Consider the following 24,829-nt stretch of genomic DNA (forward strand, 5'->3'; position numbering starts at 1 on the left):
CTGCAGCTAGACTGCGCCCTGCCCTGGGGGTCGGGGAAACTGACTCCCTCCGTCCTGAGGCCCTACCTACATCCTACCACGTTCACAGGGATGCCTGCAGAGACACGATCCCAGCTGCTTGGAGCCGAGACCAGACAGAAAGACCAGGACCCCAGCATCTGAACCCACGCAGCACTCCCTTCTGCCTCAGGAGAACACACAGACCTGCTGAACGGGGAAGCCGCTGATAAGCTGAGATCTATCACATTTGCATGCACACGCCCTGCGCAACCCACTGGCACACCAAGCCCCCTGGTGCCCTGACAGTCAGTCTGATGGTAGTTCTGCTCCCCACCTCCCAGCTCCCATGACTCTCCATAGAGCCACTAGGCCCTGCTGCACTAGTGTACACCTCCTCCCTGACCAGCGATGACTGAGCAGTGGCTTTGCTTCTCCAGAGCCACTAGGCCTGGGTGCACCCTGGCAGGCTTGCTGCAAGCTCAACAGCTGATCTGGTGGCCCTCCATGGAATTGTTAGGCCCTGCTGCAAAAGTGTATGCCTGTTCCCTGCTTGACAGTGGATCAGGCAGTGGCTTCACCCTCTCCATAGAGCAGGCCTCCACAGAGCCCCTGGCCCTGCCTGCGCCCATGCATGCCAGCTCCTGGCCAGCAGCGGCATCCACTCCTCTGACAGGCCTTTGCATAGCTGCTTGACTCCCCAACTCTGCACTCTGGCACACCTCTTTCCAGTTCAAAAGCTGCTCAGGCAGGGCACCGCCCCCTGGGAGGGACAACCTCAGAGCTGTGTGCCCACACCTGGCCTGAGAGCCAGTCAGGCAGCAACTGTGCGCCTCAGAGAGGCTACCAAACAGCCACTTGACCCTCGGCGCCCACATATGCCCTGGCCCAACAACGAGCCCAGAGTCTCCAACCCAGCAAAACAGAGCCAGTGTTGGCACAAACTCCAATGGTCTAGGTCACTGAGGCATTTGCAGACTTCACTGAAGAGGATTACAACCAAAGAAACTGCACAGAGACTATGCTACTGAGTCCACCCAAAACCAAAACCGATACAACATATCCAACAGACACCCTAGGACCCACTTACAGGAAAAAAGTCATTTCTACGTAACCTACTCCATAAGACAGGTAAAAGCAACTGCTCTGTTAGATGCGCAGATATCAACGTAGAACACAAGAAACATGAAAGAGCAAGGAAACATGTTGTCCCCAAAGGAACACAATAGGTCACCAATAACAGATGCCAAAGAAAAGGACAGTTACGAAATACCTGTAAAGGAATTTCAAATAACGATCTTAAGGAAACTCAATGAGAGACAAGAGGACACACACAAACAATCCAAAGGAATCAGGAAAACAATTCATCATCTGAATGAGAAATTTAACAAAGAGACAGATAGCATAAAAAAAAAAGAACCAAACAGAAATCTTGGAGCTGATAAAGTCAATGAATGAAATAAAATTACAACTCGGGGAAAAAGAGCATACCAAGTTTTTTCCCTAACATCTTCCTTCTTGCAAGAGCACTGGAAACTCTCATATCCACTTTAAACCTAATAAAGGGTGAATCTTCTTTACCTGGTGGCTTAGGGATGAAAAGACATTTGTTTTTAAGCCATACGCCTATTTTTAGGACTAACTTGGAAACTTCTTCGCAGTTTACCTGACCACAGGCTGCTAGCATGCAGCAGTACTAAGTTCCAAGTGCCAATCATTTGAATGGAGTCTACTACCCCGGATTACTTCTGGCTAGACCATAAGACCTACAGAGTAGGTACTGTAATACATATTTCTTTGACCTAAGTCTCTTGTACATAGAATGTTGAGAAATTTTTTCAGGGCAAAAAACTTGATTTCAGTCTTCAAACAAGTTTTTGTTTTCACATCATGAAGCAAGGGCAGATGTCCTTTGGAAGTATGACCATATCATCCCTTCAACGATTGTTAAACCCAACACCACACGTGCTCAGTAAAAGTCATCACACACATTTAGAAGGGCCATTGCTGTCCACGAATATCATTAAATGTTCATGGCTGCATAGTTGTATTCTATTTGAGGAATTTCATTATATTCTAGGAAATGATATCATACTTTAGTATCTCAAGTTGCATCATCCAAAAGGATTAAGATGAAATATTTTTTTAAAGAACTCTTTCCCGAAAATCTGATTTCTTCATATTATCTTTTGGTGCCACCCCAGCCTCCTCCGCTCACAATTGCTCACAATTCTGCTACTCAGAGTTGTTCACAGCAAATTCTGAAATAGAAATATTACACACTAGAATCTTACCACAGGTGAGGAGACAGGAGTCACTGTTGGACTAGAGTTCAAGTCATTGGAGTGTGAAAACTTATGCTATGGGAGAAGAATCAGAGATCTGTGACCTCTTTGAATGGATCAGAAAAACAACCGATGGTTACTCTCATCACTGAGGTCTTTTGACACAGGAGGTAAGGTTGAGATAGACAAAAAAGTGTTGGCTTGAACATCATTTTTTAAAACGTTCAATTTTTAGCAATCAGTACAATCTTGCTAGACCTCCCATCTGCATTGGAGATGCACTATCACTGAAAAATTTAGAAAAATTTAGAAAAATTGTTACAATAAGGATGTAATGATCATCTTATGCTTTATAACAAATCATGTTCCCTTGAAGCTGCAGTGTGCTTTAAATTAACATCAAAGAAAATAATTCTTAACCCCACCAACTGGCAAATACAGGAATTTCAACTGTTCTGATGTAATGACTCTAAGTAAATCACTATTAATTTCTTACTTTCCAACCTACTAGTCAACCAGAAACAGTCAGAATTGCTGATGAAATTACAGATCACAGAGGAGTCTCTCTAATGCATTTCTTGCTTTTATCCTCTAAGCACAGCAAGTTCCAAACTAAAAACAGCTTTTGATTCATATTAGCATTTTAAATATAGTTTCTAAAAATTACCTTTAAGAGGCAGTGAACTAAGAATGGGATATGACTCGACAAGTATTTTTATTGATATAACTTTTCCTTCCATGTTCTGAAAGTCATACCTTTGAATTTAAAAGATACCATATTTTTACCTGTTGTGGAGGGGATGGCACAGATAGAAGACTGGATGGAAAAAAATCCAAAATGTATGAATTTCAAATTATAGCCTACTTTTCCTACATTTGGTAGGCTAGATTACATTTTGACACTAGTAAAGAATTATCCATTCATCTTAAGAACAGATTAATTATTGCAATATTTCATTATGAAATTCTCTATCCATAAAATCCCTTATTGCTGCTCTATGAGTAATTACTTCAAGTACCATCTCAACTGCTTACGAAGTTAAGAAAAATATTTTTAATGGTCTTTAAAGAGTACAGTATAAATACAAAAAAATGCAAGGTCCTCTATTTGGAAAGAATAGGTATTTTGACCAAATAGCAGAAGAACTTTGAATGTCATTATAACCCATTTAAAATTACAGCCTACATCATCTTAGTAGCAGTGGTTTCCAACAACTTGCAGTAACATCTGCAAAAAGAAAGCTGTATTTAATGAGATAGGTCCACAGCTAATATATAGAAACTAACTCACTTACACAACACAAGAATTTAAGCCCAGTAATCTGATCATTCCTTGAACTCATTGCAATAATGCGATATTGCCACCATTAAGTTAATTATAACCCATGGAGGAAGTGGTCCAGTTGGCTAGCAAGTGAAATGATCAGAATGTGAATATTTTAGAATAAATCAAGTACCTGAGAGTTTCATGAGAAGTTCGGATGCTGCTTTGACTGACATATCCCGCCTGAGCACACTGCCCTTCCCTTCCTGGAGCTTAAGTGTGTCCTCAGAGATGCTTGGGGCTGACCCTTCGGATTCCGGGCTGAACACATAGCTGGAGTGAGGCAAGGGCGTGCTTAGGGCCTCCTCTTCCTTAGGTTCCTCTTTCACTTTAAAATTAAGATTCACGGGCTCCTTCTGATTTGCAGCTGTCAAAAGAAAAAAAAGGATTTTATATATATATATATAAAAGGCCACTGCCCCTCTTAGCTGCCCCAGTACTTAATGAAGTATGGAATGTACAATCACATTGTGCTAACAGCCGGAGTGACCACAACCTGATCAAAATAGGCTGGGCCTTGGGCACAAAAATACAATACACTCCATGAGCCTCAGACTCTGAAGAGCATGGGCTTCTGAATCTTCTGAACCTATAATATTTGAAGAAGTGCTGCCTCTACAAAGTATTTGGACATTTTTCATCTGGTTTCCCTAAACTTCTTCTTTTCCTGAATATGTTGCTGCCTCCCTGATCTATCAGAACTCACCCTACCTAATCCTATTATAGAAGAATGCTCTCCGGCAATTACTCTGCCATAAAATATTGAATAAGAACATGAGTCAGAGGCAATACCCAAGGCAAAAACCTGGGGTAGGGTGGTAGGAGAGGATGGAGGATTTGCCGAATAGAAAAGCTCACTTTTCTAAACCACTCTTGCCTCATTACAAGCCGACGCCACTGACCCTGACATTGTTTTTCTGGTCACAGTGAATAAATCCATGTCTATAGCCAAAGTCGTCTCTGAGGCCAAAACGGGGTTTTTTTTTTTTTTTAAAGAAAACTTTTTATTTTGGAATAATTTCAGATTTACAGAAAAGTTGCAAATAAAGTTGCAAAGAGTTCCCATATATCCTTCACCCAACATTCCCTAATGTTAACGTCTTACATAACCATGGTACATTTGTAAGAACTAATAAATTCACATTACCGGAATCTAAACTCCAAATTTTATTCAGATTTCACCATTTTTCCACTAATGTCTTTTTTCCATTTTTAACATGGTTGATTGGTGTGGAGTGTGTGGTCAGGGCAGAGCTAACTGGCCTATTACGGGATGGATTCTGTGGCTCAGCTGGACTGTACTGGGCCCTCCCCACTGGCTACATACTACCCAGGAGAGAACAGGAAGGAAGAGACAAGCCCCTTCTCCCTACCACTTTCTCCATTCACAGGCATCTTGCTCCCCTTTAAAGGTGCACGTAAGTAGGAACTTTAGGTTGATTATATTGTGCCTCTGTCTTTTGAAAAAGAGGATCACATCCTAATGCAGAATTTGTAGTAATGTTTATTAGAATGAGCCCTAAGCCCATTCCATTTTAACAAACAAAAAGATAATAAATCCCCAAAGCAAAAACCTATCACCCTTCCCCACTGCCTACTCCAAGCCAATACATAAGCACAGTCATTTTTTTTCCTACCTCATGCCCCTCTAAGAATGTACATTCCGGAATCACAAGTTCACTGGACCCACCCAAGAGGGCTAAAGTAACATTTGGAAGTGTGACTTCCAGAAAGATGCAGAGCTGGGACTGGAAAATAGGTCGTTAAGTTGCCCGTCCTGTGTCCCTTACCTGCCTCCACCACACTGCTCTTCTTCTTCTGGTCCCGGTGTTATAACAAAACTTGAATGTAACTTGACCTTCAAATCTTTGCTCAAATACCACCTGCTCAGTGAGGTCTACCCTAACCATCCTGTTCAAAATTGCAACCCCCACCCCTATAGTACTCCCAATCTCTCTTACCTTGCTCTAATTTTCCTTTTTTCCCCCCAAAATACTTATCAAATAAGAACATACTGGTATGAACTGAATTATGTCCCCCCACAATTCATATGTCAAAGCCCTGACCCTCCAATGTGAATATATTTGAGTTAGGGCGTTTAGGAAGGTAATTAAGGTCAAACGAGGTGCCCTAAGGATGGTGCCCTAATCCAATGTGACTGGTTCCATATGAGAAGAGAGAGAGACACCATGGATACTCATACACAGAGGAATGTCCATGTGAGGACACAGTAAGAAGGTGGCCATCTGCAAGCCAGGAAGAGGGGTCTCAGGAGAAAAGAAACCTGCTGACACCTTGATCTTGGGCTTCTAGCCTCCAAAACTATGAGAAATAAATTTCTGTTATTTAAGTTATCCAGTCTGGGTATTTTGTAAGGCAGCCCTAGCAGACCAATCACATACTATATACTTTTTAAAAATATATCACGTTAACCATTTATGGTCTGTTCACTCAACTCAAAGGTAGGCTTCATGAATGCAAGGATCTTTGTTTTAATGCTGAGGTATCTCGGGTGCTGGTACAGTGCCTGGTACATAGTAGGTGCTCAATATATGTTTATTGAATGAATAAAATATGCTAGCTCCAAATTAGTGACATCTGATGGCATTCCAATATTATCTGCAGTTAACAAAAACTAAGTACTCCCAAATTTCCCATCAAAAGCAATCAGAAGTGTTTTCCCTGGACCTAATCATTAGATTGGGTATAAGGTCTTTGAAATAAAGTTAAAAGCTTTGCTATCTGCACCACTACACATACTGAGATGTCTTTGAATAATCACTTGGGCTCATTACTAAAGGAGTCCAGAAAATTTTCAAGGAAAGTGCTGAAAATCTAGCCCTTTTGGGCAACGCCACTGGAATCTGAACCAAAGGGAACAACAACAGTCTCTAGAGCAATCCTCAAACATGTATTTCTGCCCTCTACCAGGACTTTGTTTATTTAGCACACTTCTCCCCTTTGTACCTTTCAGCCACTTCCTGGGGGGTTTTGCTGGTCCTCTCCTAAGGCTTGCTCTCTCCTGATCCCTTTCTTCCAAAACCCTTTGTAAAATCCTTTTCCAAGAGCATCCTAGTTAGTCATGACAAAGTAATTAAATAATGTGGGTTTATTAAGTCTGTGACTTAGATTCTTTGGGAAGGAATAATTTAAAGTGAATGGATGAATGGTATGTATTTTTAAAATGTTTCAGAGCTGTATTTTTTATTTAAAAACATTTTAAAATTCTAAGATGAGGCCAGGAATGGGATAAGAAACTATTGAGGCCCTAGAAGCAAATCCCACCTTCTAGACATGGCAACAATTAAGTGGATGCTCTCTGAACATATAAGTGGCTTCTAGGAGCATGAGACTGTAGAATACATGAGAATACATGCTGCGTGAGACTGAAGAAAAAAAATAAAGATACTTAGCATTGTTAGCACAACCTGCATTTAAGAGAACTTCAATAAGACACTTAGAAAACAACAGGCAAGCTGTATGTTGCTAGATTGTAAATTTGCAAGGCTGGTTTTCATTCCGACAATATCAAGAATGACATAAAACTATAATGTGCTGAGGAAATGTAAATATAGTTGATGACATACCTGAAAAACATGTGGGAAACATGTCCCATTTGTCCAGGTTTTAATTTCCTAAACATTTGGGTCTAAATAGAAGATGTAAAAATAGAAATATGAAGGCTAACCTGTCTTCTTTTAATTACCAGAAATATTTACATTGAGAATAGTACATAAAGCCTATACTTTGAAATTAATATGACTAAGTAATTACCATCCTTTTAATTATCCTACTTAAAAAAAAAGCCCACATGTGCAGAGAAAAGTGGAATTAAGAGTGTTTTCTTTTTCTTTGGGGAAATTGCTAAGAAAAACGTTAACAATTCATGACTCACTGCTTAGTCTTTACTTCATTCTTACTACTAACACAAAAAGATTGTGCACATATGGATCTCAGCCTGTAAAGGCCTTTCACAGTACCTGCCTTGACTTCTGTTTATGTATCTTAAAGTTTCCAGATATTCCACGAATCAAGAGACCGCCTTCTCTCACTGTTTGTTCCAAACATTTTAGGACCTGAGCCACTCTGATTATAAATTATGTATATCTGTAAGTTCATGCAGTCAGTGGGGTTGAGCTGCCATTGAAAAGAAAAAAACCCCAGCTTTTTTAAAGATTTATAAAGGATTTAAAATAAAGGTGAATGTAGGAAAGGAATAGGAAAGCCACTGGGATAAAATGATTCCAATTTTTCACTTCTAAGAGGCAGGCATCAATGAGTTGGAAAAGAACCCCCTCTTTACAGCAAGGTGTCATCAGTTCACATGGAGATTCCTTCTAAGCCCCCTGCACCCCAAGGAAAACTATATAAATTCCTTAAAGACCATTATTTGTTTTAATAATGCACACAACTAGCTTTCGAATAGTTATTCAGGGATTTTGCCTTGCATCAACCACAGGAGACAGGTACTACTATCTTCACTTAACAAGTGTGGAAACTATAAGGTCTTAAGAGCCTAATGAATGGACTGACTCCCCGAATCACAAAGCCAATATACAGAGATGCGGGGCTCCAGAGCTTCTGGCTGAAAACACACCCGAGCCCTTTCTTTTCTCTCCAGGACACCTAGGTGCCTTTCAGAAGGACACTACCCTAAGTTGTTGAACCACAGGCTTTGGAAAATAAGTGATATGGAGTGAATTAAGCCTTGGTAGTGAGAAAGGGAAGGATAGGTGTCACCTGAAAGGAAGGGACATTCTCTGGTAGGAAGGAATCTTGTGAAGATTTGACTAAGGATGAAAGAGAAGGAATGGGCAGCAAAATGAATGCTTCTGTTCTGTCCTGTGGATTCCCTCTGGTGAAGGAAAATGACACCTTTCCTTGAGATTAATAAGATAGAGTTCTCTTTCAGTTCAGAGTCTGGCAATTTTGTGAATGCTGAACTACCCCATGAAAAAGGAAGGCCATTGAGAATTTTATTTACTATCTCACCCTAAACCAGAGCCAAAGACTCTTGGACCCAGAAGGGATCGCAGAGCAATGATTTTCAAACAGTGTTCCAAGGAACCCTAGGACGTACTTCAGAGGTTCCAATAAACATTTGTTTCAAATTTAAGTTTAAAAAATATTTTTAGACTAATTTAAAAATGTGCACCTCAGCTGTGTTATACATAAAAAAATCAACTCTCTGGAAACCAACTAACGTGAAATTGTGTTGACAAGTTAATTCAGTTGTGTGTAGCCTGTGTAATACAGTTTTTCCTGCTATCATGGGAATGTTAGAGTTCTCATAATATGTCATTAATAAAAAAATGGTTGGCTTTGCACTGATCTTTCAAAAAATTCAGGCCTGTACATGTGTATCCATGCAAAACTGTACAATTATGTTACTGCTAGAGTCCATACGCATGCTTTAAATTAGAGTATCTCACCCTCAGTACCACTGACATTCTAGGCTGGATAATTTGCATCAGGGGTTGGGGAGGGGTTTTGCACATTGTAGCATGTTTAGCAGCATCCCAGGCCTCCACCCACTAGATGCCAGTAGCACCCTCCGGTCATGAAAACAAAAAAATTTCTCTAGACATTGCCAACTGTCTCCTGGGCATGCTTGCCTTAAATTAAATGCCAGGAAAGGTTCAAGTGTATCTGCTTTGGTGCAGCTTTTGATCATAGCTAATAGACAGACAGACATATGCAGATACACAGATATATCTAGATCTATTATTTATGGAGCAAATAACACAGGTCAGGAAATACACTAAGTCTTTACCTGGATTAATTACCTCATCCTCACAATGACCCCCCCCTTTTTTTTTATAAGCCAGTGCTGTTATATTTATCCAAGTTCCCTTGTAAGTAGTATGTAAGTACATACAAACAGGCTGGGAACCTGGGATCTTTCAACAATTTGATGTGCTTTGGGTGAGAAAAATAAATTGCCTTCTGAAATTATAAGAAGGTATTAGTATTATCCCCATTTTGCAGATGAGGAATCTGAGATCTAGAGAGATGAAATGCATTTCCAAAATAACAGTTAATTGAGTAATAACCAAGTAGTTAATACAGAATTACAGATGGCTTTAGTGCATATTTTAAGTTTTGGATACTTCTTGTCTGCCATTTATATAAGGAATGAGGGCAGTTGCTAAATGCTGTCAACTTTCAAGTTAAAACTTTATATTATGCTCTTCTTTCAGACATCTGAATATATTTAATTGAAGGGATCCTGAGATTACAAGATGAGTTATTAAAAATCTGTTCCCATTTGCCATAATTTTCCTTATGTAAAACAGTATTTCTTGAAACTGCAATCAGCAAAATAAATTTAGAAATATACTAGATGATAACCCCCTCATAACACTAGTGTCACATTTTATGCTAATCAATAGCAACTTTTTAAAATAGTTGCTTGGCTTTTTAAATAAATAAATGCAATAAATGTGAACTTAAAAATAGTTATGTTAAAAAACATATCTTCTACGTGTTTTATATATTGAGTCTGCACTTAAGATTTTGTTTGTAAAAAATAGATTCAATGTTTAAAAAACAAACAAAATGAAAACCACTACTGTCTTCCACTTCCTTATTTTACACTAAGCTAATACAGGCTCAGAAAATGATACAACCTTTTTAAAATCACACAGCTCCTTAATGATAGACCAGAATTAGAATTTAAATCTCCAGCTCTCCAGACTATAAGCCAGTGCTGTTATATTTATCCCAGTTCCCTTGTAAGTAGTATGTAGGTACGTACAAACAGGCTGGGGACCTGGGATCTTTCAACAATTTGATGTGCTTTGGGTGAGAAAAATAAATTGCCTTCTGATATTATACGAAATGCCAAGATTTAATTAAATAATAATTAATGACAGTTGAGTATTACTTTTAAGTGTTAAGCATATTATGTTCAAATGGAATACTTAAAACATTAGCGAAATATTTTTAAATCTTCCTCTTTAATTTGCCTTAAACTGTTGTATAATTAGTGTTTAGTAAAATTTTAACCATCTCACATTTCTCCTTAATCTCTACCTGAGCTAATCCGTGGCCACACTTCAGGATCTACATACTCAAACTGAGACTGTTAAGGTCCCCTATAATAGCTACAATTACAGACATAGTGCCAAAGAGAAAAGAAAACAGCCTCTGGAGAAGGGTCAAGGGTAACAAATGGGACTGGTGCCTCAAGAACTTTAAAATAAATAAATAAATAAGGATTTTATCCATGAACTACTAAAACCAACACCTAATGAGCAAAAAGTAGCCATCTGCAGTAATCCGCTTAACAGACAGGATATCTCCCGTCAAAAGCAGGAAGAACAAGTCCTGGAAAACCAATCAAGCCTTGAGCGAATGTGAAAGAAAGCTATATTTTCAATTCGTACTATTAACACATCCAAGTATGACATGTATGAACAGCAATGGAGTGAGTTGCATGGAGACTAGAAGAAAGAAAATCTAAAGATGGGATAATGTATTTCCCATGCATTTCAAGGAAATCGGTGACAACCTGCCTCAAATGACATCTCCTTTTGACTGTTACACTTGTCATTTTAAATTAATATGTTGACATTCTGGTTTATAGATCTGTTTGTAAATGATTTTTGTCACTACGGATCACCCAGAGAGTCTGAAGAACTCTGGGCTGTGGTGGACTATGAAATGGCTGTGATGATTCCACCACTAAATGCAATGTGACTTTGCAGCTCCTCCCAAGAGAAGAAAGGTATATGTGGAACTCCATGTTTCAAATTACCAGATCCCTAGAACAGCAAGAGGGAAAGCGGAAAAATGTTAAGTGAGAGGATGCGTCCATGAGCTGGTGAAGACTGTCAGTGTTTTTCTTAAGAGAAGTTTGGAGATGGTCACTCAGTATAAAGGGGCCAGCTAGGCAGGGTCTTAACCTGACGCAAGAGGAACAGAAGAGGAGTCCATCAGGAGCCTTTGTAGGGCTCAGGGGAGGAGGGTGTCTTCTGGGGTAAAAAGGTATGGGGGAGGGAGCTGGAGGAGCAAGCTGTCTAGGTGTGAGGTGAAGGCTGCACGGAAGGGACGGCTTGCAGAGGCATTTTGAAGACATGAAAAATTTAACCAGATTAGTAACTGAAAGCACATGCATTAGAAACGATGCCATGGTTTGAAGCCAAGGAAAATAAACAGTGAAGCAGACAGAGGTCAAAAGACAGTTCGCTCAACTGAGAAAAAGAATTAGGTAATAGCTAATTAAGTGGTCGTGAGCCAAGCCTTTGCATTTAAGCAGAGCTGAGTCTTTGCTCTGTCTCTTGTAGCTGAAACCTTTAAGTCTCAGCTTCCTCGTCTATGAAAATAGGTTTAATATTACTGACCCAACAGGGCTGTGGTGAGGGTTAAATGAGAAATTACATGATGTGGTTGGCACAGTGCCTGGCTCACTGTAAACACATTTGATTAATTACAGCTCTTATAATAATAATAGTAGAAGTAGTAACAATAATAACAACAGTAGTAAATAGAAGAAAATGTACTTCTAAGAGAAGGAAGAGAAAGACCTAGCTTCAGTTTTATAGAAACAACAGATTTTGATGAATTTTCCCAAGGGTCTATCAAGATAAAACAAAAATTCTGATGGCAATTCTAGAACTAAGTACACTGTATCCAGCAGTAAGGAAAGAAAGATCTGGATTCCAGTCATGACCCTTTTACAGTTATTTACTTTGAGCCTTGGTTTCCTCATCTACATGCATGTTGTGAGATAGCATGTTTGGAGATCCACTGTATACTGTAAAGCTCTGCAGAAATGTAAGTTGGCCTTGCTGTTACTACTCCATTTGTACTAAATAATTCCTGAGAAGATTAAAAGTATTACTATAACTTCTAAAGATGTCTGGCATACAACATTCAGAGGATGGTTCCCATGCTGGAGATTTTGGCTAACTCTACAACAAACAGGAAGGGCAGAGCCAAGCTCGTCTCTTACTGCTTCTTTACTCTGTAATCTGGAGTATGAAGAGCCTGAGGAAGGGAATGCTGCAGTCATGCTGCCTGGATTAGAATCTCAATTCTGCCACTTATTAGCTGTGTGAACTTGGGCAAGACTCTTAACCTGTTTCTCAGTTTCCTCATCTGCAAAGTGGGAATACTAATACTGCCTACCTATGGGGTTGTTATGAGATTCAAATGAGTTAAATGGCACAGAGTAAGCACTATGGTAAAGCAAAAATAAAAAGCAATGAGTAAATTTCATAAAGTCTCCATCCACGCAAGTTTCACCACCTGTGTGTGTAACTCCAGGCTCCATGTACTTATAATCCCACCTGCTCCCTTCTGTGACTCAGATCAGTCAGTCCTCATCTCATGCAGTAGCAAGTCACTGAAAAGCAGGAAAGAGTCACACTCTGTCTCTCAGATGAATCACCAAGTTTAATAAAATCCAGGATTTCAAAAGGGCATTCAGGCCGCCTGTGTATAAAAGGTCCCTAAATGCAACTGCTCACATGAGGAATTTTAGTCACGTGATCAGTGAATGCCCATGATGAGAAAAGCAGAGTAGGGTTAAAAAGAAGGGCCAAACCAAAGAAGCAAAATAATGTAATCAATAAACAAATAATCAATAATAAATATTCAGAAATGAACTGGGGAAAGCATGCCCAGGCGTGGGGAGGGGGAAAACTCCTGGCTATTGGCACCAAAGTAGAGTGTGGATGGCATTTACTTGGAAGAAGGCTCATTTGTGAAAGTGGTTTACAGAAAGCCAATCAGAGCCCACAGGCAATGAGGACGACTTGGTCCAATGGGCATCGCCCATCCCTCCATCTCCAGCGGCACAAAGGCACAACAAGATAGGGAAGCTACCATCTGTACATAAACTGTATTGTAACTACAGATGCATAAAATTGTGTTAATATGCCTATGAGAACAAAGGCCTATGAGAAACTACAAGATGTGACACAGACACCTTAACCTTTCTTTTATAAGTGAAAACCTTTGCTATTTTAAGGCTGAGCTACTAAGAAGTCAGAAACAATTTAGCTTATATCCATTTGTTCCCAAGCTGTCTCCATGAGGCTAAAAGTAAGTCACTGCTTAAAAAAGTCCATCTCTCCTAGTTAAAATTACTTTGGTTTCAACTTTATGAAATTAATATAATGTGGGAGACAGTGCAAAAATTTTTGCCAGTCTCTGAACTAAAAATAGTTGAAATGACATATCTTTTATTTTGGAAAACCGGGGACAAAAAGATATTTCCAGCCAACAAGTGAGATGCCAAGTTTCTGTCAACTACTTGGTTTTAATTTGGAGAGTTAGAATTAAATTTTCTATCTTAAAAAGTGTAGTTTTCAGAAAGAGAAATGATGTAAGGCTGCTGTAGGCAACTTTTAATCAGACTTCTAATTATGATTCTCCCAGCTCCTTGATGATTGAGTCTTGAGATTTCCTAACTGGAGAAGTTCTCCTGTCAAGGAAAAACATAGGGCTCAATGGACATGACTCGCCTTCCCATCAACCTTGACCTATGGTACAATGCCTCAGACCCATCTTGCACCACCACACCCCTTCTCATGCTCTGATGGAAAGCAGGGGAAGAGAACTGTACTGAAAAAACCCACAGGTGTACTGGAAAAAACTGTACTGGGCACCAAGTTTATATTCCACATCAGTGGTTCTCAAGTCCCGGCTGCATGTTAAAATCATTTGAGAATTTTAAAGAAAATACCAGTAGGTCCAGGACCTACCTCTGACCAATTAAATCATAATTTCTGGGCCCTGGCATTTTTTAAAAACTCCCCAGGTAAGCGTAATGTGCAGCCGAGGTTAAGAACTGCTTGCTGTTGGCTGTGGGCGACAAGGCACAGAATAACAGGGACTTAAGCTTTTCATGGCCGGTGAGCATGGAAAGCTCACCTGTCCCCTGAACACCCCCCGTCATGTAATCACTGGATCACTTGCCTTGACATGCACTGGTTACATATGTCTTCTGGCTTGCGGGAAAGATCTATGCAAACATAAAGGGCTGTAGCCCTCTGAGGCCTGCCTTCTAGGGCAAAACCCTGGGTGAAGTTCACAAAATTCCTTTTTCTGTCAGCCCAGAAGGCCAGCAATAGGGACTGCTTCATACTCTTCTCCGAATCAGTGATGATGTTGAGACTGGGAAGCCTCAGATCTAGGGAGCAACATTAGTCTCGAAGGGCCAAAGAATGTTAAATGGGCTCAGTCAAAAGAATAGTTGATGGTTCAGAGAAGGTATTTAATTTCACAATCACATAGGAAACCTCCAGATGGGGGGCAGGGGTGGGAGGCGGATTGGAGAGTCAATTTAATACAGCATTCCACCCAGTGATTTTTAATCCCATTGGGTTCCATTCAGTCATCTTTATGCTCAGTTTTAGTTGAAGGAGAGAGAAAGGCTCCCCTTAATAATCAGGCAAGAAAGCATCAAGTGTTTTCTGTCTTTCTTTTGGAAACAAGTAGGTGTCTACACGCTTGAATTTGTCACTGTGCTCCAGTTTTGCACACAGTGATCTATCTGGCTGGCACAAAGCTCACAGACTCAGTGCCCACAAACAGCTGCACCCTATAGTACCAGCAGGTGCACGGACAGAGCCCAGTGAAAAAATTCAGTGCAAGAACAATGGCGCCCTTATGAAGCCAAGGGACAAGGCCCAAGGCTAACCACTACTTCACTACATTTAATGACAGGAAGTACTGGAAACTCAGCCACAGCTCCCTGGGATTGGGCCTTCTCGTCCCTGAATTATATCCACAGGCACAGCCAGGTAGAGCACCCTAGTGAGAGCAGCTATCAATTGTAGGGCCTGACTAACCAGAGAGTTAGTGGAATAAAAAATAATAATGAAATAAAAAACCTTCTAGAAAATGTATTCCTTCCCTTTTAACAAATCTTCTCCTCCCGTGGGCTGCATTGCCACAGTCACCAAGTTTACATTTACATCCAAATATGCACACACACAAAAAATTACCGATGCATCTCACTCCCTGGCGACTTTATAACAGGTTGCTAGGTAACAGTGCATACAAGTCAGGTTTCAGGACCTCTAGTAAGCTACCATAAAATAGCTGCATGGGCCTTTTGCATAAATAGTGTGCATTTGTTATCTGTTTTCTTATGCCGATTGATCAGTCAGTAAATACTCTCACTGCCAAAGCATAAACAACTTCCCACCACTAGCGAAATGAAAAAACAGATCATAGTACGAGGCTTTGGTGTATAGTCCTTCACCTGAACCTACCCCTTGTGTCTCTGCTGTTTGCAAAGCTGCCTCTATGCAGCCAAAAGCCTTATCTTCTGCTCCCTGAGACCAGGGATGGAGCTAATTACAGCCTGATGCCTGATGTGGGCACCCAGAGCTGAGCCCAGCAGGAGTAGGGTATCACATGCCAGTGTTTTAGCCAAAGACCTAACCTTCCCTTCTCTCCCCTCATCTTCCTCCAGATTTTAAAAAATCCCTGGTGTCATGGAGTAAAGGAAGCAACACCTTACTAACAGTTACTCACACACACCCCATAACGTCCCCCTTTCTAAACTATGCTATGTGATTGTGTTATTTGAATTTCTTCCCTTGGAAATGCCCTAGAAAAGCCCAGAAAAGGAGCCCCTTTTGCTATCATATTGGCAGGAGAGACCACCAAAGAAGAACTAGGGTTTCCCTGGGGGAGAAATCCTAAAGAATCAGGGCAGCAAAAGAAAAACTGAAAATATTCATTTTCTCTATATTTGCAAAGAATTTTAAACATAAAATCCCAAGTCTCTAAAATAACATTTCCTCCAAAACTGGAATAGAAGAGGGAGAAGGCAGGGGGGAAGAGGAGTAGAGAACCCACTGTTTTCTGTGCACTTTAATTCCTGTGTGTTAGCCATCTCCAGCATGAGATGGCATTACTTCCAGTGCAGGTTGCTTTACTGTGACATTCCCTGCTCTCTTTTCTTCCTCAGTCCACTTCTGGGACACCTCCTTTTCCATCCCCTGCCTTTCCTCATTTCTTCCCACTAGCGTCTCTCACTCCTGAGAGGCAAAGATCAGGGTGAGGGGGACATTCCAAGAGACCAGACTGAAGTGTCACTGAGCAAAGGGACTTCAGAGTGAAGCTGAGCCTCTAATTCACCTGGCAATGACATTTAGTGAAATGCGACTCACGGTCCATTTAAAGGAAGGCGGTGACCAATTATTCTCCATTTAAAAGGGTATTGTCAATCTCCAAAGAGCTGAAATGGCATTTGGAAATCATCATGGGACTGCCATCTTCAGTGAAAGACAGAACCAATTCTCAACCGACCTTTCCCCACCCTCTACATCTCCTTTAAAATTTAAAATCATACTTTTAAAAATGTAATGAGTAGAAGCACAATCCTGCAACACATCTTGTTCCAAAAGAGAGTCAGGAAAAACAGCACTGCCTAACATCTCTATAGTCCTGTTCAACATCACCACTTAATCAAAGACATAGAAAAAAATGCAAAAAGAAAAAGAAATATGTATAACTTGATGTTGATGAAAAGTGATATCAATTAATAAGAATATATTTTTGTAAATTATACTCCATCTTTCCAAAGGGCATTAGGGCAGTTGGAAAAAAATGTTTTTGTTTTTTAAAAAAATTTCTTTTTAAATTCCACTTTACATGAGGTACCTAGAGTATTCAAATTCATAAAGACAGAAAGTAAAATAGTGGTGACCAGGGGCTGGCGGGGAAGAAGGAAATGCGGAGTGTTTAATGGGTACAAAGTTTCAGTTTGGGAAGATGAAAAAGTATTAGAGATAGATGGTGGTGGTGGCTGTACAACACTGTGAATGTACTTAATGCCACGGAACCATACATCTAAAAATGATTAAAATGATAAATTTTATGTTAGGCATATTTTATCACAATAAAAAAATACCTGAAAAAAATTCTTAAAGATAATTGTCATTTGGTCAAATTTTTTATTTTATTTAATTAATTAATTTATTTATTTGTCTTTTTCGTGACCGGCACTCAGCCAGTGAGCGCACCGGCCATTCCTATATAGGATCCGAACCTGCAGCGGGAGTGTCGCTGCGCTCCCAGCCCCACACTCTCCCAAGTGCGCCACGGGCTCGGCCCTCAAATTTTAAGTCTACAATTTCTATTAGTAGTCTCTGTATACACGAGTACGTCCTTCAAAAATCTTCCAAATGAAGAGAGTAAAGAACTTGAATAATGCAAAACGAGGTATTCCACACAAGTACTTTAAAGAACCCAGTGCAGAAGAGACAAATTAAATAGGGACGAGGGTCACACGAAGTACCCAACACAAACCTGGCTCACCATGTGACCTTCCCCCCCCCCCGCAGGTACCCCAAAAGGGAAAAAAACAGAAAGGAAATCCACAGTCCCTATTGTTTTAAGACCCAAGCTCAAGCAATGCCTACTTCCAAAGGATTGCACACACCCAAAAATAAAGTCAAGGAGTCAACGTGTGAAAGTGCAGACTGTAAGAATTTAAAGGGACTTTGAGACCATCTAGTCCTACCAGCTTATTTTACAGATGAAAACACTTATAGAGAGAGAGACAGAAACAGAGAGAGAGAAAGAGAGTGAATACAACCCTATTCAAGTACCTGACAGCTTCATGAGAAAATCAGACGCCATCTTAACAGAGATGTCCTGGCTGAACAATGCTGACGCACTGTTGGCCACATACTCGGAGGGGTCTTTCAGCTTTGTGTGGTTGGCGGGCCTGTCGGCAGCGCTCAGGGTAAAGGAGGTGGGCAGGCCGTTATCTTCCTTGGGTTCCTCCTTCACCAGCAAAGGCGAGACGCCAGCCCCACCCTGGCTAGTCCTCTCTGGAGTGTTAGACGTCATCATGGTCCCCACTAGCTCTGTCCCTCCTCCTTCCCTTTGCTGCCCCAGGCAGGCACTGTCACTGAGGTGGGGAGATCCCTTGACATCTGGGTCTGGGATCTCCTCCTTCACCTTGGCTTCTGTCCTCAGGAAGTGCTGATGGCAACGCATGTGGAGTTTCAGGCTGAAGTGGCGTGAGGAAGTGAAAGGGCACAGCTGGCACTGAAAGGTCTCTCCCCGGTCCTGGTGCTGATGAACCTGATGAAGAAGCAAGAAGAGTGAGCTATCTACTGTGTGTCTATAGAAAATGCCTTGTTGTACATCCAAGCTATTCATCAATAACTTCTTCGCTGTGCCAAGGGCTGGCCCAGGTAATGAGGTCAATCCCTATACATCAAGTGAGTCCACATAGGTTAAGGGCCCATTATGAGAGCTGAGCTCACAACTGAGGACGCTGTCTGCCAGTGGATGCTGTTTTTGGTAGAATCTTCCTAATATTCTAGTCATCCAATCTCCATTGATGTCTTCAGAGAAAATATTATAAACCCAGCACAATGTGAACTTACATAATTATGAGTTGGGGGTCAAAAGAGGTAATTGGTCAAGTCATTCCTCTCACAGCAATAACACTTTTCATGAACCCAATTATTGTCACCCAGAGAATTACTTATGTTTTGCAAACATAATTTCAATTTTCAAAATGCTGCTCTTAGGTAATTAATAATGTAGAAAATAATGTCTCCAGGGTATTCCCGTTTCATAGACAGAGAAATTGAGACCCCAGAATAAGAGGCTTGTGCAAAATTACATACGAAGAAAGCAAAGTAGGAAAAAAACCAAGGTCTGACCTTCACCAAGTATTCTGAGCAAGTGGAAACCAATTTTTCCAAACGTGGCTATAATATCATGCTCCAGATTCTGATGTCTGCAATGAAAGCATGCAGACTTTTAAATCCAGCTCCAGTTTTGCACGCACACAATACCTGTAAAAATCGCCAGTAACTTTTTTCTTCCTGTCACTACCAAATTTAGTGCTTGAAAAAGTGAGGACATTGTTGCATTGGCTCGAGCCAGGCTGAGCTGGCAGGTGCTCATAAGCTTGTAACTTCCCCATTCATCTCTGCCAATGTACTTCAGTGCTGACCTGCTACACCCTGCTATTTCAGGACTGGCCCTCCCTTGAGTAGAAACTGCCAATTGTCTAGATTTGGGCCAAATGATCTGGGGAGTTGTGTGATCTGGACAAACAAACAAATAATTGGAATTCAAAAACCAAAACAAAACTGACACCTCATCTTTCAGGGGTGACCTAAGCAGGATTCGAACTCAGGTCTCACAGAGGTTAAAGGCTCATTCGTTAATCCGCTGCACCACCTGGCCCCTCTGCACAGGTCTCCTTTCCAAGAGAACAAGTTTTACTACAGCTGTTTATGCATTCTGAATGCAATCCAAAAGCATTATTCACCAGCCAAAACATACTTTTAAATAATGTTAAGTGACCAACAAAAGCAAAGAAATTAAAAGTTAATGGTGAGATCCTGTTGCTACAGCACCCCACTGTGGCTTTTTGAAAAAAACAGCAAAACAGATCCTGGGTCCCCTAAAGCATGAGTTTCTCAACAGAGATATCCATACAAACTTGAATTCAGTTGCTGCAGAGTCCTGCTCATTAAAAGGCTTCCCCTCTGGCGGGCGAAGGGCTGTGGGTGGTGAAGTACAAGGAGTGGGGAAATTCTGGCTGTTAACCTCACCCCTTTCTGTTCTTTCACAACAAAGGGATTTCACTCAGAGCTCATCATTTCACTTGCATTCTCACAGAATCGAGAGATTCCCTGCCATCTCCTCCACCCAATCCTGGCAGAAGCAGGCACCTCAAGGGCCCCAGGTCACAGCCCCACAGAACCCTGACAGGTGCTGCTGAAAGCATGCCCCGGAACCAGGTGGTAGAGGTCACAAGGCGGATCGCTTCTGTTGTCCCCGAGAGCAGTGCAGCGGGGGCAGATTCCATTTCAGACGTGTCCTCACATCTATTGACCCAGGAGGGGAGAGGAGCTAATCCAAGAACAGAAGCTCCGGAAGCAGCTTCTGGAAGAAGGAGAAGGACAGAGAGAGATCCCATGTTCCAAAATCTAAAGGGAGCCCTGGATGAGAAACAGTCTCTGTGCAAGTATTGCATGTGGCTTCTTTTCCACCAGATCTTGGCCTAGTTATATTTAGTTATGGAAAAATTAGTGAAAGTTTAAAGGAAAAACAGTGGGTGTTTTGTTAACCTTCGCACTTATAATTTTATTTGAGCTACACCTTCCCAAAGGGACTATATATCACATTTGGCCTTTGAGAGAAGTATTAGCTCTATCCTCTGGTTGCAGTTTCTCTCCCGCTCTCCTGGCAGAAGAGCACTTTATATTCTCTTTAGCCTAACACTTGCTTAAAGTCCCCCTTAGTCTGCTAATGTGAAGAAATGCTTGTCTAAAGCATGCCATTCTCTCCAGGCCTGTTCAGAGACTCACTCACCCCTGGGTCATTTCATCCCAATGGCCCAGATCAGGCACTGTTACATCTTTAGGGCCATTTCCTGGTAGCAGTCGTGGTATTTCAAAGTTTGCAGAAACTCTGGGAAATATCTCCTCCACCCCCTTCGTGGACCAGGCCAGGCAGGCGACGGCCTTAAGGAGGAGTCACAGCTCCTTACATGGCAGACCTGAGACTAGCAGAACTCAGCGCCCCAACTCTTGCCCAGTTTCTTGCCATTACTTCACCCATGTTCTTTATTTTAGCAATCTGCCTCACCTTTTCTGTTCTATTTTAGCTTATGAATTTCACATTTAATTCCTGTAGGCTCACTCATCCAGGAAAGTTGTAAAAGACTTAATGGAAATTTAAGATAACCTTGAGGAAGCTGGAGGCATTTACAAGCTTCTTCTGTAGCTGGTCATTTTTGCACATTAGGGAGGTAAGGCATGTTTTTAAAAATGTGCAGTGCCTACACCTAGTAGGAATACAGTAAGTACTATGTTTGTTGAACAAATAAAGTAGAATCCCATTTTTCTTAAGTAAATCTATATAATCAATATAGAAGAATATACATCAGAACGATAATAATAGTTATATCTGGGTGATGGGATTAAGGGTCAATTTTATTTTCTTTTTGTTTATCAGTTTTTTAAAATTCTCACAAAAAGAGAAAAGCAATGCAATTTATTTTAGATGTTATACCGTTTCATTGATTATTTCTAAATGTATATTCAGATGGCTTTCAGATAATGATGATTATTATTAGCTACATTTGCTGAATGCTGTTTCTCCATTCTGAGCACTATATTAAGTGCTTGATATGGATATCTCATTTAACTCTTATAACAACCCCATGAGATAGGCTGAATGATTATTATCTCCACGAGTGGGAACTGAGGTTTGGAGAGGTCAAATGATTCTTCCAGAGTCTCACAGGTCCTAAGTCGTGGAACCGAGACTCTAACTATATAGATTTCTGACTACATAGTTTCAGATTTTAATCTTTGGCTATACTGTCTCCACTTCTTAGGCAGAATTCATTTTAGAACATCTCTCCATATTTGTAGTCTCAAGTGAAGCAGAGAATAGCTATGCATAAGACCATAGCCATTATACTTCTATGTAATATTTACAAAATTTAGCAAAATTATAGCATGCCTAATCAAAATAAAATCATGAATTCTTTGGTTTACAAAAAGGCCAATAAGTGAAGTAGAGAGACGGGAAAAGAAAGTGTACACCTTTTGATAAAATTAAACCTGCATGTGCCCTTCTCACACTTCCCTTATCAAAAGCTCGAGTCGTAGCTCAACAGGTTAGGACACCATGAGTTTGAATAAAGTAGTAATTTCACACAACTGCTTTATTGTACTGGTTATTGATTTGTTCTGAAAGCATTCTAAGACCCCACGACCCGCAAAGCCCTTGCTGCTCTCATCTGTAATACTGTCATGGCCAACCGTCTGTATCATCAAGGCACCCAACGCATCTCCCTGCAGTTTCAGGGTCAGTAGTTCTCGCTATTGAAAACCCAGCTTTTTTTTCCCCCCCGGCTTTATAAATAGGTTGTTTTAAGTGACCCTGAGCCGAAACCAAGCTTACAAGGTGTCAGGCTAGATGCAAGTTTTCTGCTCACTGGAGCTTTAAATTCGCCAAACCTGTTTTCTAAACAGCTTAGGACATAGCAACTAAAACAAATTTTCGTTCTAAAGGCATTTCTTTTGAAGTCTCATTCTACTAAGGAAATCTAACTTTGCAGGTTTAAAATACGGGTTTTTACTTTGGGAAGAGGTGGTAGAGGATGAGGAGGGTAAAAGTAAAAACTAAGCAGGCTCAGTAAAAGTCAACCAACTAGAACTCCTGGTTAAATGGATTCTGAAGACGAAGGGCATGGTACTCCCAGGAGAAAAAAATAAATGACGGAAAACAAATTACATCGTGAATTTAATTTTTAAAAATCTTCTAAGCTATTTCTTAAAGTCAGTAAAGGTTCTGTCTGACCACATTTTTTTAGAGCTACAATACAAGACCAGTGATTACTGGTCTATTCAGAAGGATTAGACTGCAAGATTTTGAAATAAGCAAATATCTTAATTATGTACCTACACTATACTTCTTATGGCAGGAAAGAAGACACTTATGAATAACGTCAACAGCCAAACCATATTGAAAATATCAGTGAAAATATGATTGTTGTCATTATTAAGATGTTCAATAATAATTAACATTGAATAATTACTATTGAACATTTCTGTGTCAGACATTTTGCTAATATTAATCTCCTTAAATACTAATAACACTTTCAGACAAACACCATTGTTCCCACTTAGATGAGAAAAATTGAGAGCTTAAAGGTTAACTTGCTCAAGGCTAATAAGTGGCATAATAAAATTTAAATCCAGGTCTGTCAAATTCAAAAGCCCATGCTCTTTTGATCTCATGAGTTTCCTCCTTGAATTTGAGATAAAACCCTTAGCATGAACGGGGTCTGCTAACTAGGTGTCTATATGACTAAGTTTTGCCCCATCTCACGTAAGAGTGACATAGGTTCTAGTCAGTCCTCTACATGCTTACTGCAGGCTCCAGCTCCCCAATTATTTTTAATAGGACATTGAAAATGATGTCCTTGGATATTTAATAAATGTAATCCTGGGAGTTACGATAGTTCAAACGCTGACAGACTCAAGGAGGACTCTCAGTCTTGTTAGAAATGGCCCCTAAGCTTCCCCCAGGACAAATAAAGTTAAAGCCCAGGTCTCTTTCAACCTCCTATAAGGTGTCTGGGTGTTCTTTGGAGTCTGCAAGCTGGAGAGTAAAGCAATAACAGTAGAGGGCAGTCTCTCCAGGAAAGGGCACAGGTCCAAGAACCCTTTCTTTAGTGCTCAGGTCCAGCAGCTCTTCCTGGACTTGACTTTCCCTGCTTCTGGCTCTTTCTCAACTCTTCCTCCGAGTGTCCTCAGAAATGCATCACCACACAAGGCCAAGGTAGGTTGTTACTCTCCTATAGGACAGGATGGCTCTACACTACATATATTGTTTGGTTATTGAAGATTCTCTCTGCCGTTAAGTTCTTGGCTGTAAAGTGCACATTAATACCTTTAAAAGAAGACACTTTTCAAGGTCCTTCATTGACGTTGACTTCTACCTTGCTACGTGAGCATTGTCATCCGCGTGACCCACCAGTGGCGCCCTCTATCGGCCGAGAAGCCTCCTGCACGGGACTGAGTGCAAGAGCCCCGGCTGTGCCTGTCTCTCCCTGCTGTCCGTCTGCAGGTGGCTTACCTTCATGTGGGATTTGAGATTGTCCTTGCGAGCACACCGGAATGGACAGAGCGGACACTGATGACTTTTTAAACCTGTGTGAATCACCATGTGCCGCTTCCAGTAACTCTTCCTTTTTATAACCAAACCACATATTGGGCACTGGAAAGGCTTTCCGCTTTCCTCTTCTGAGGCTTGGAAGAAGGAGAAAGAAAGGAACATTAAGGAAACAAAAAGGTACATTCCATCCGGCACTAATTCATGTGCATTGCTATATCCAGAGCACTAAAAATGATTTGGTTTTTTTTTCTTGGCAATTCCAAGATCTTATCTGTGAGGAAGTTTTATGATTGCCGTTCTTCAGGCAGAAGCCTACATTCATCTAGTTTCTTCTATCTGGGTTCCATTTTCCAAAATCTGATCCTCCTGCCTTGTGAAAGTCTCTCTTCCAAAGGCCATCCCACCCTTAGGAGGACATCTGCAAAGTGGCTTCTACTGGCATGTCCAAGCTCAGGGCTCAAAAGACACCGTTTGCAGAGAAGCCTGAGTTCAGAGGCTTTGTTTCCTGAAGGAAACTGCCAGACTCGAGTTGGTATCTGAATTCCTGAACTTGGGAAACAGGGAGAAATAAAAACAAATAAAATAGGAG

General features: G+C 40.8%; 1 protein-coding gene across 3 annotated transcripts in view; it reads right to left on the minus strand.

Moving 5' to 3' along the window:
• The window catches only part of ZNF827 (zinc finger protein 827), a 163,792-nt gene that overhangs the window by 99,148 nt on the left and 39,815 nt on the right, over nucleotides 1–24,829 (minus strand). For all 3 annotated transcript variants that reach the window (XM_063108280.1, XM_063108278.1, XM_063108279.1), the window contains exons 3-5: nucleotides 24,202–24,374; nucleotides 18,183–18,663; nucleotides 3,740–3,973 (exon numbers count right to left, since the gene is read on the minus strand). In XM_063108280.1, the coding sequence (XP_062964350.1) occupies nucleotides 3,740–3,973; nucleotides 18,183–18,663; nucleotides 24,202–24,374 (888 nt within the window). The remainder of the gene's footprint in view (nucleotides 1–3,739; nucleotides 3,974–18,182; nucleotides 18,664–24,201; nucleotides 24,375–24,829) is intronic.

Source organism: Cynocephalus volans, chromosome 9 (genome assembly GCF_027409185.1).
Source record: "Cynocephalus volans isolate mCynVol1 chromosome 9, mCynVol1.pri, whole genome shotgun sequence".
NCBI lineage: Eukaryota > Metazoa > Chordata > Mammalia > Dermoptera > Cynocephalidae > Cynocephalus > Cynocephalus volans.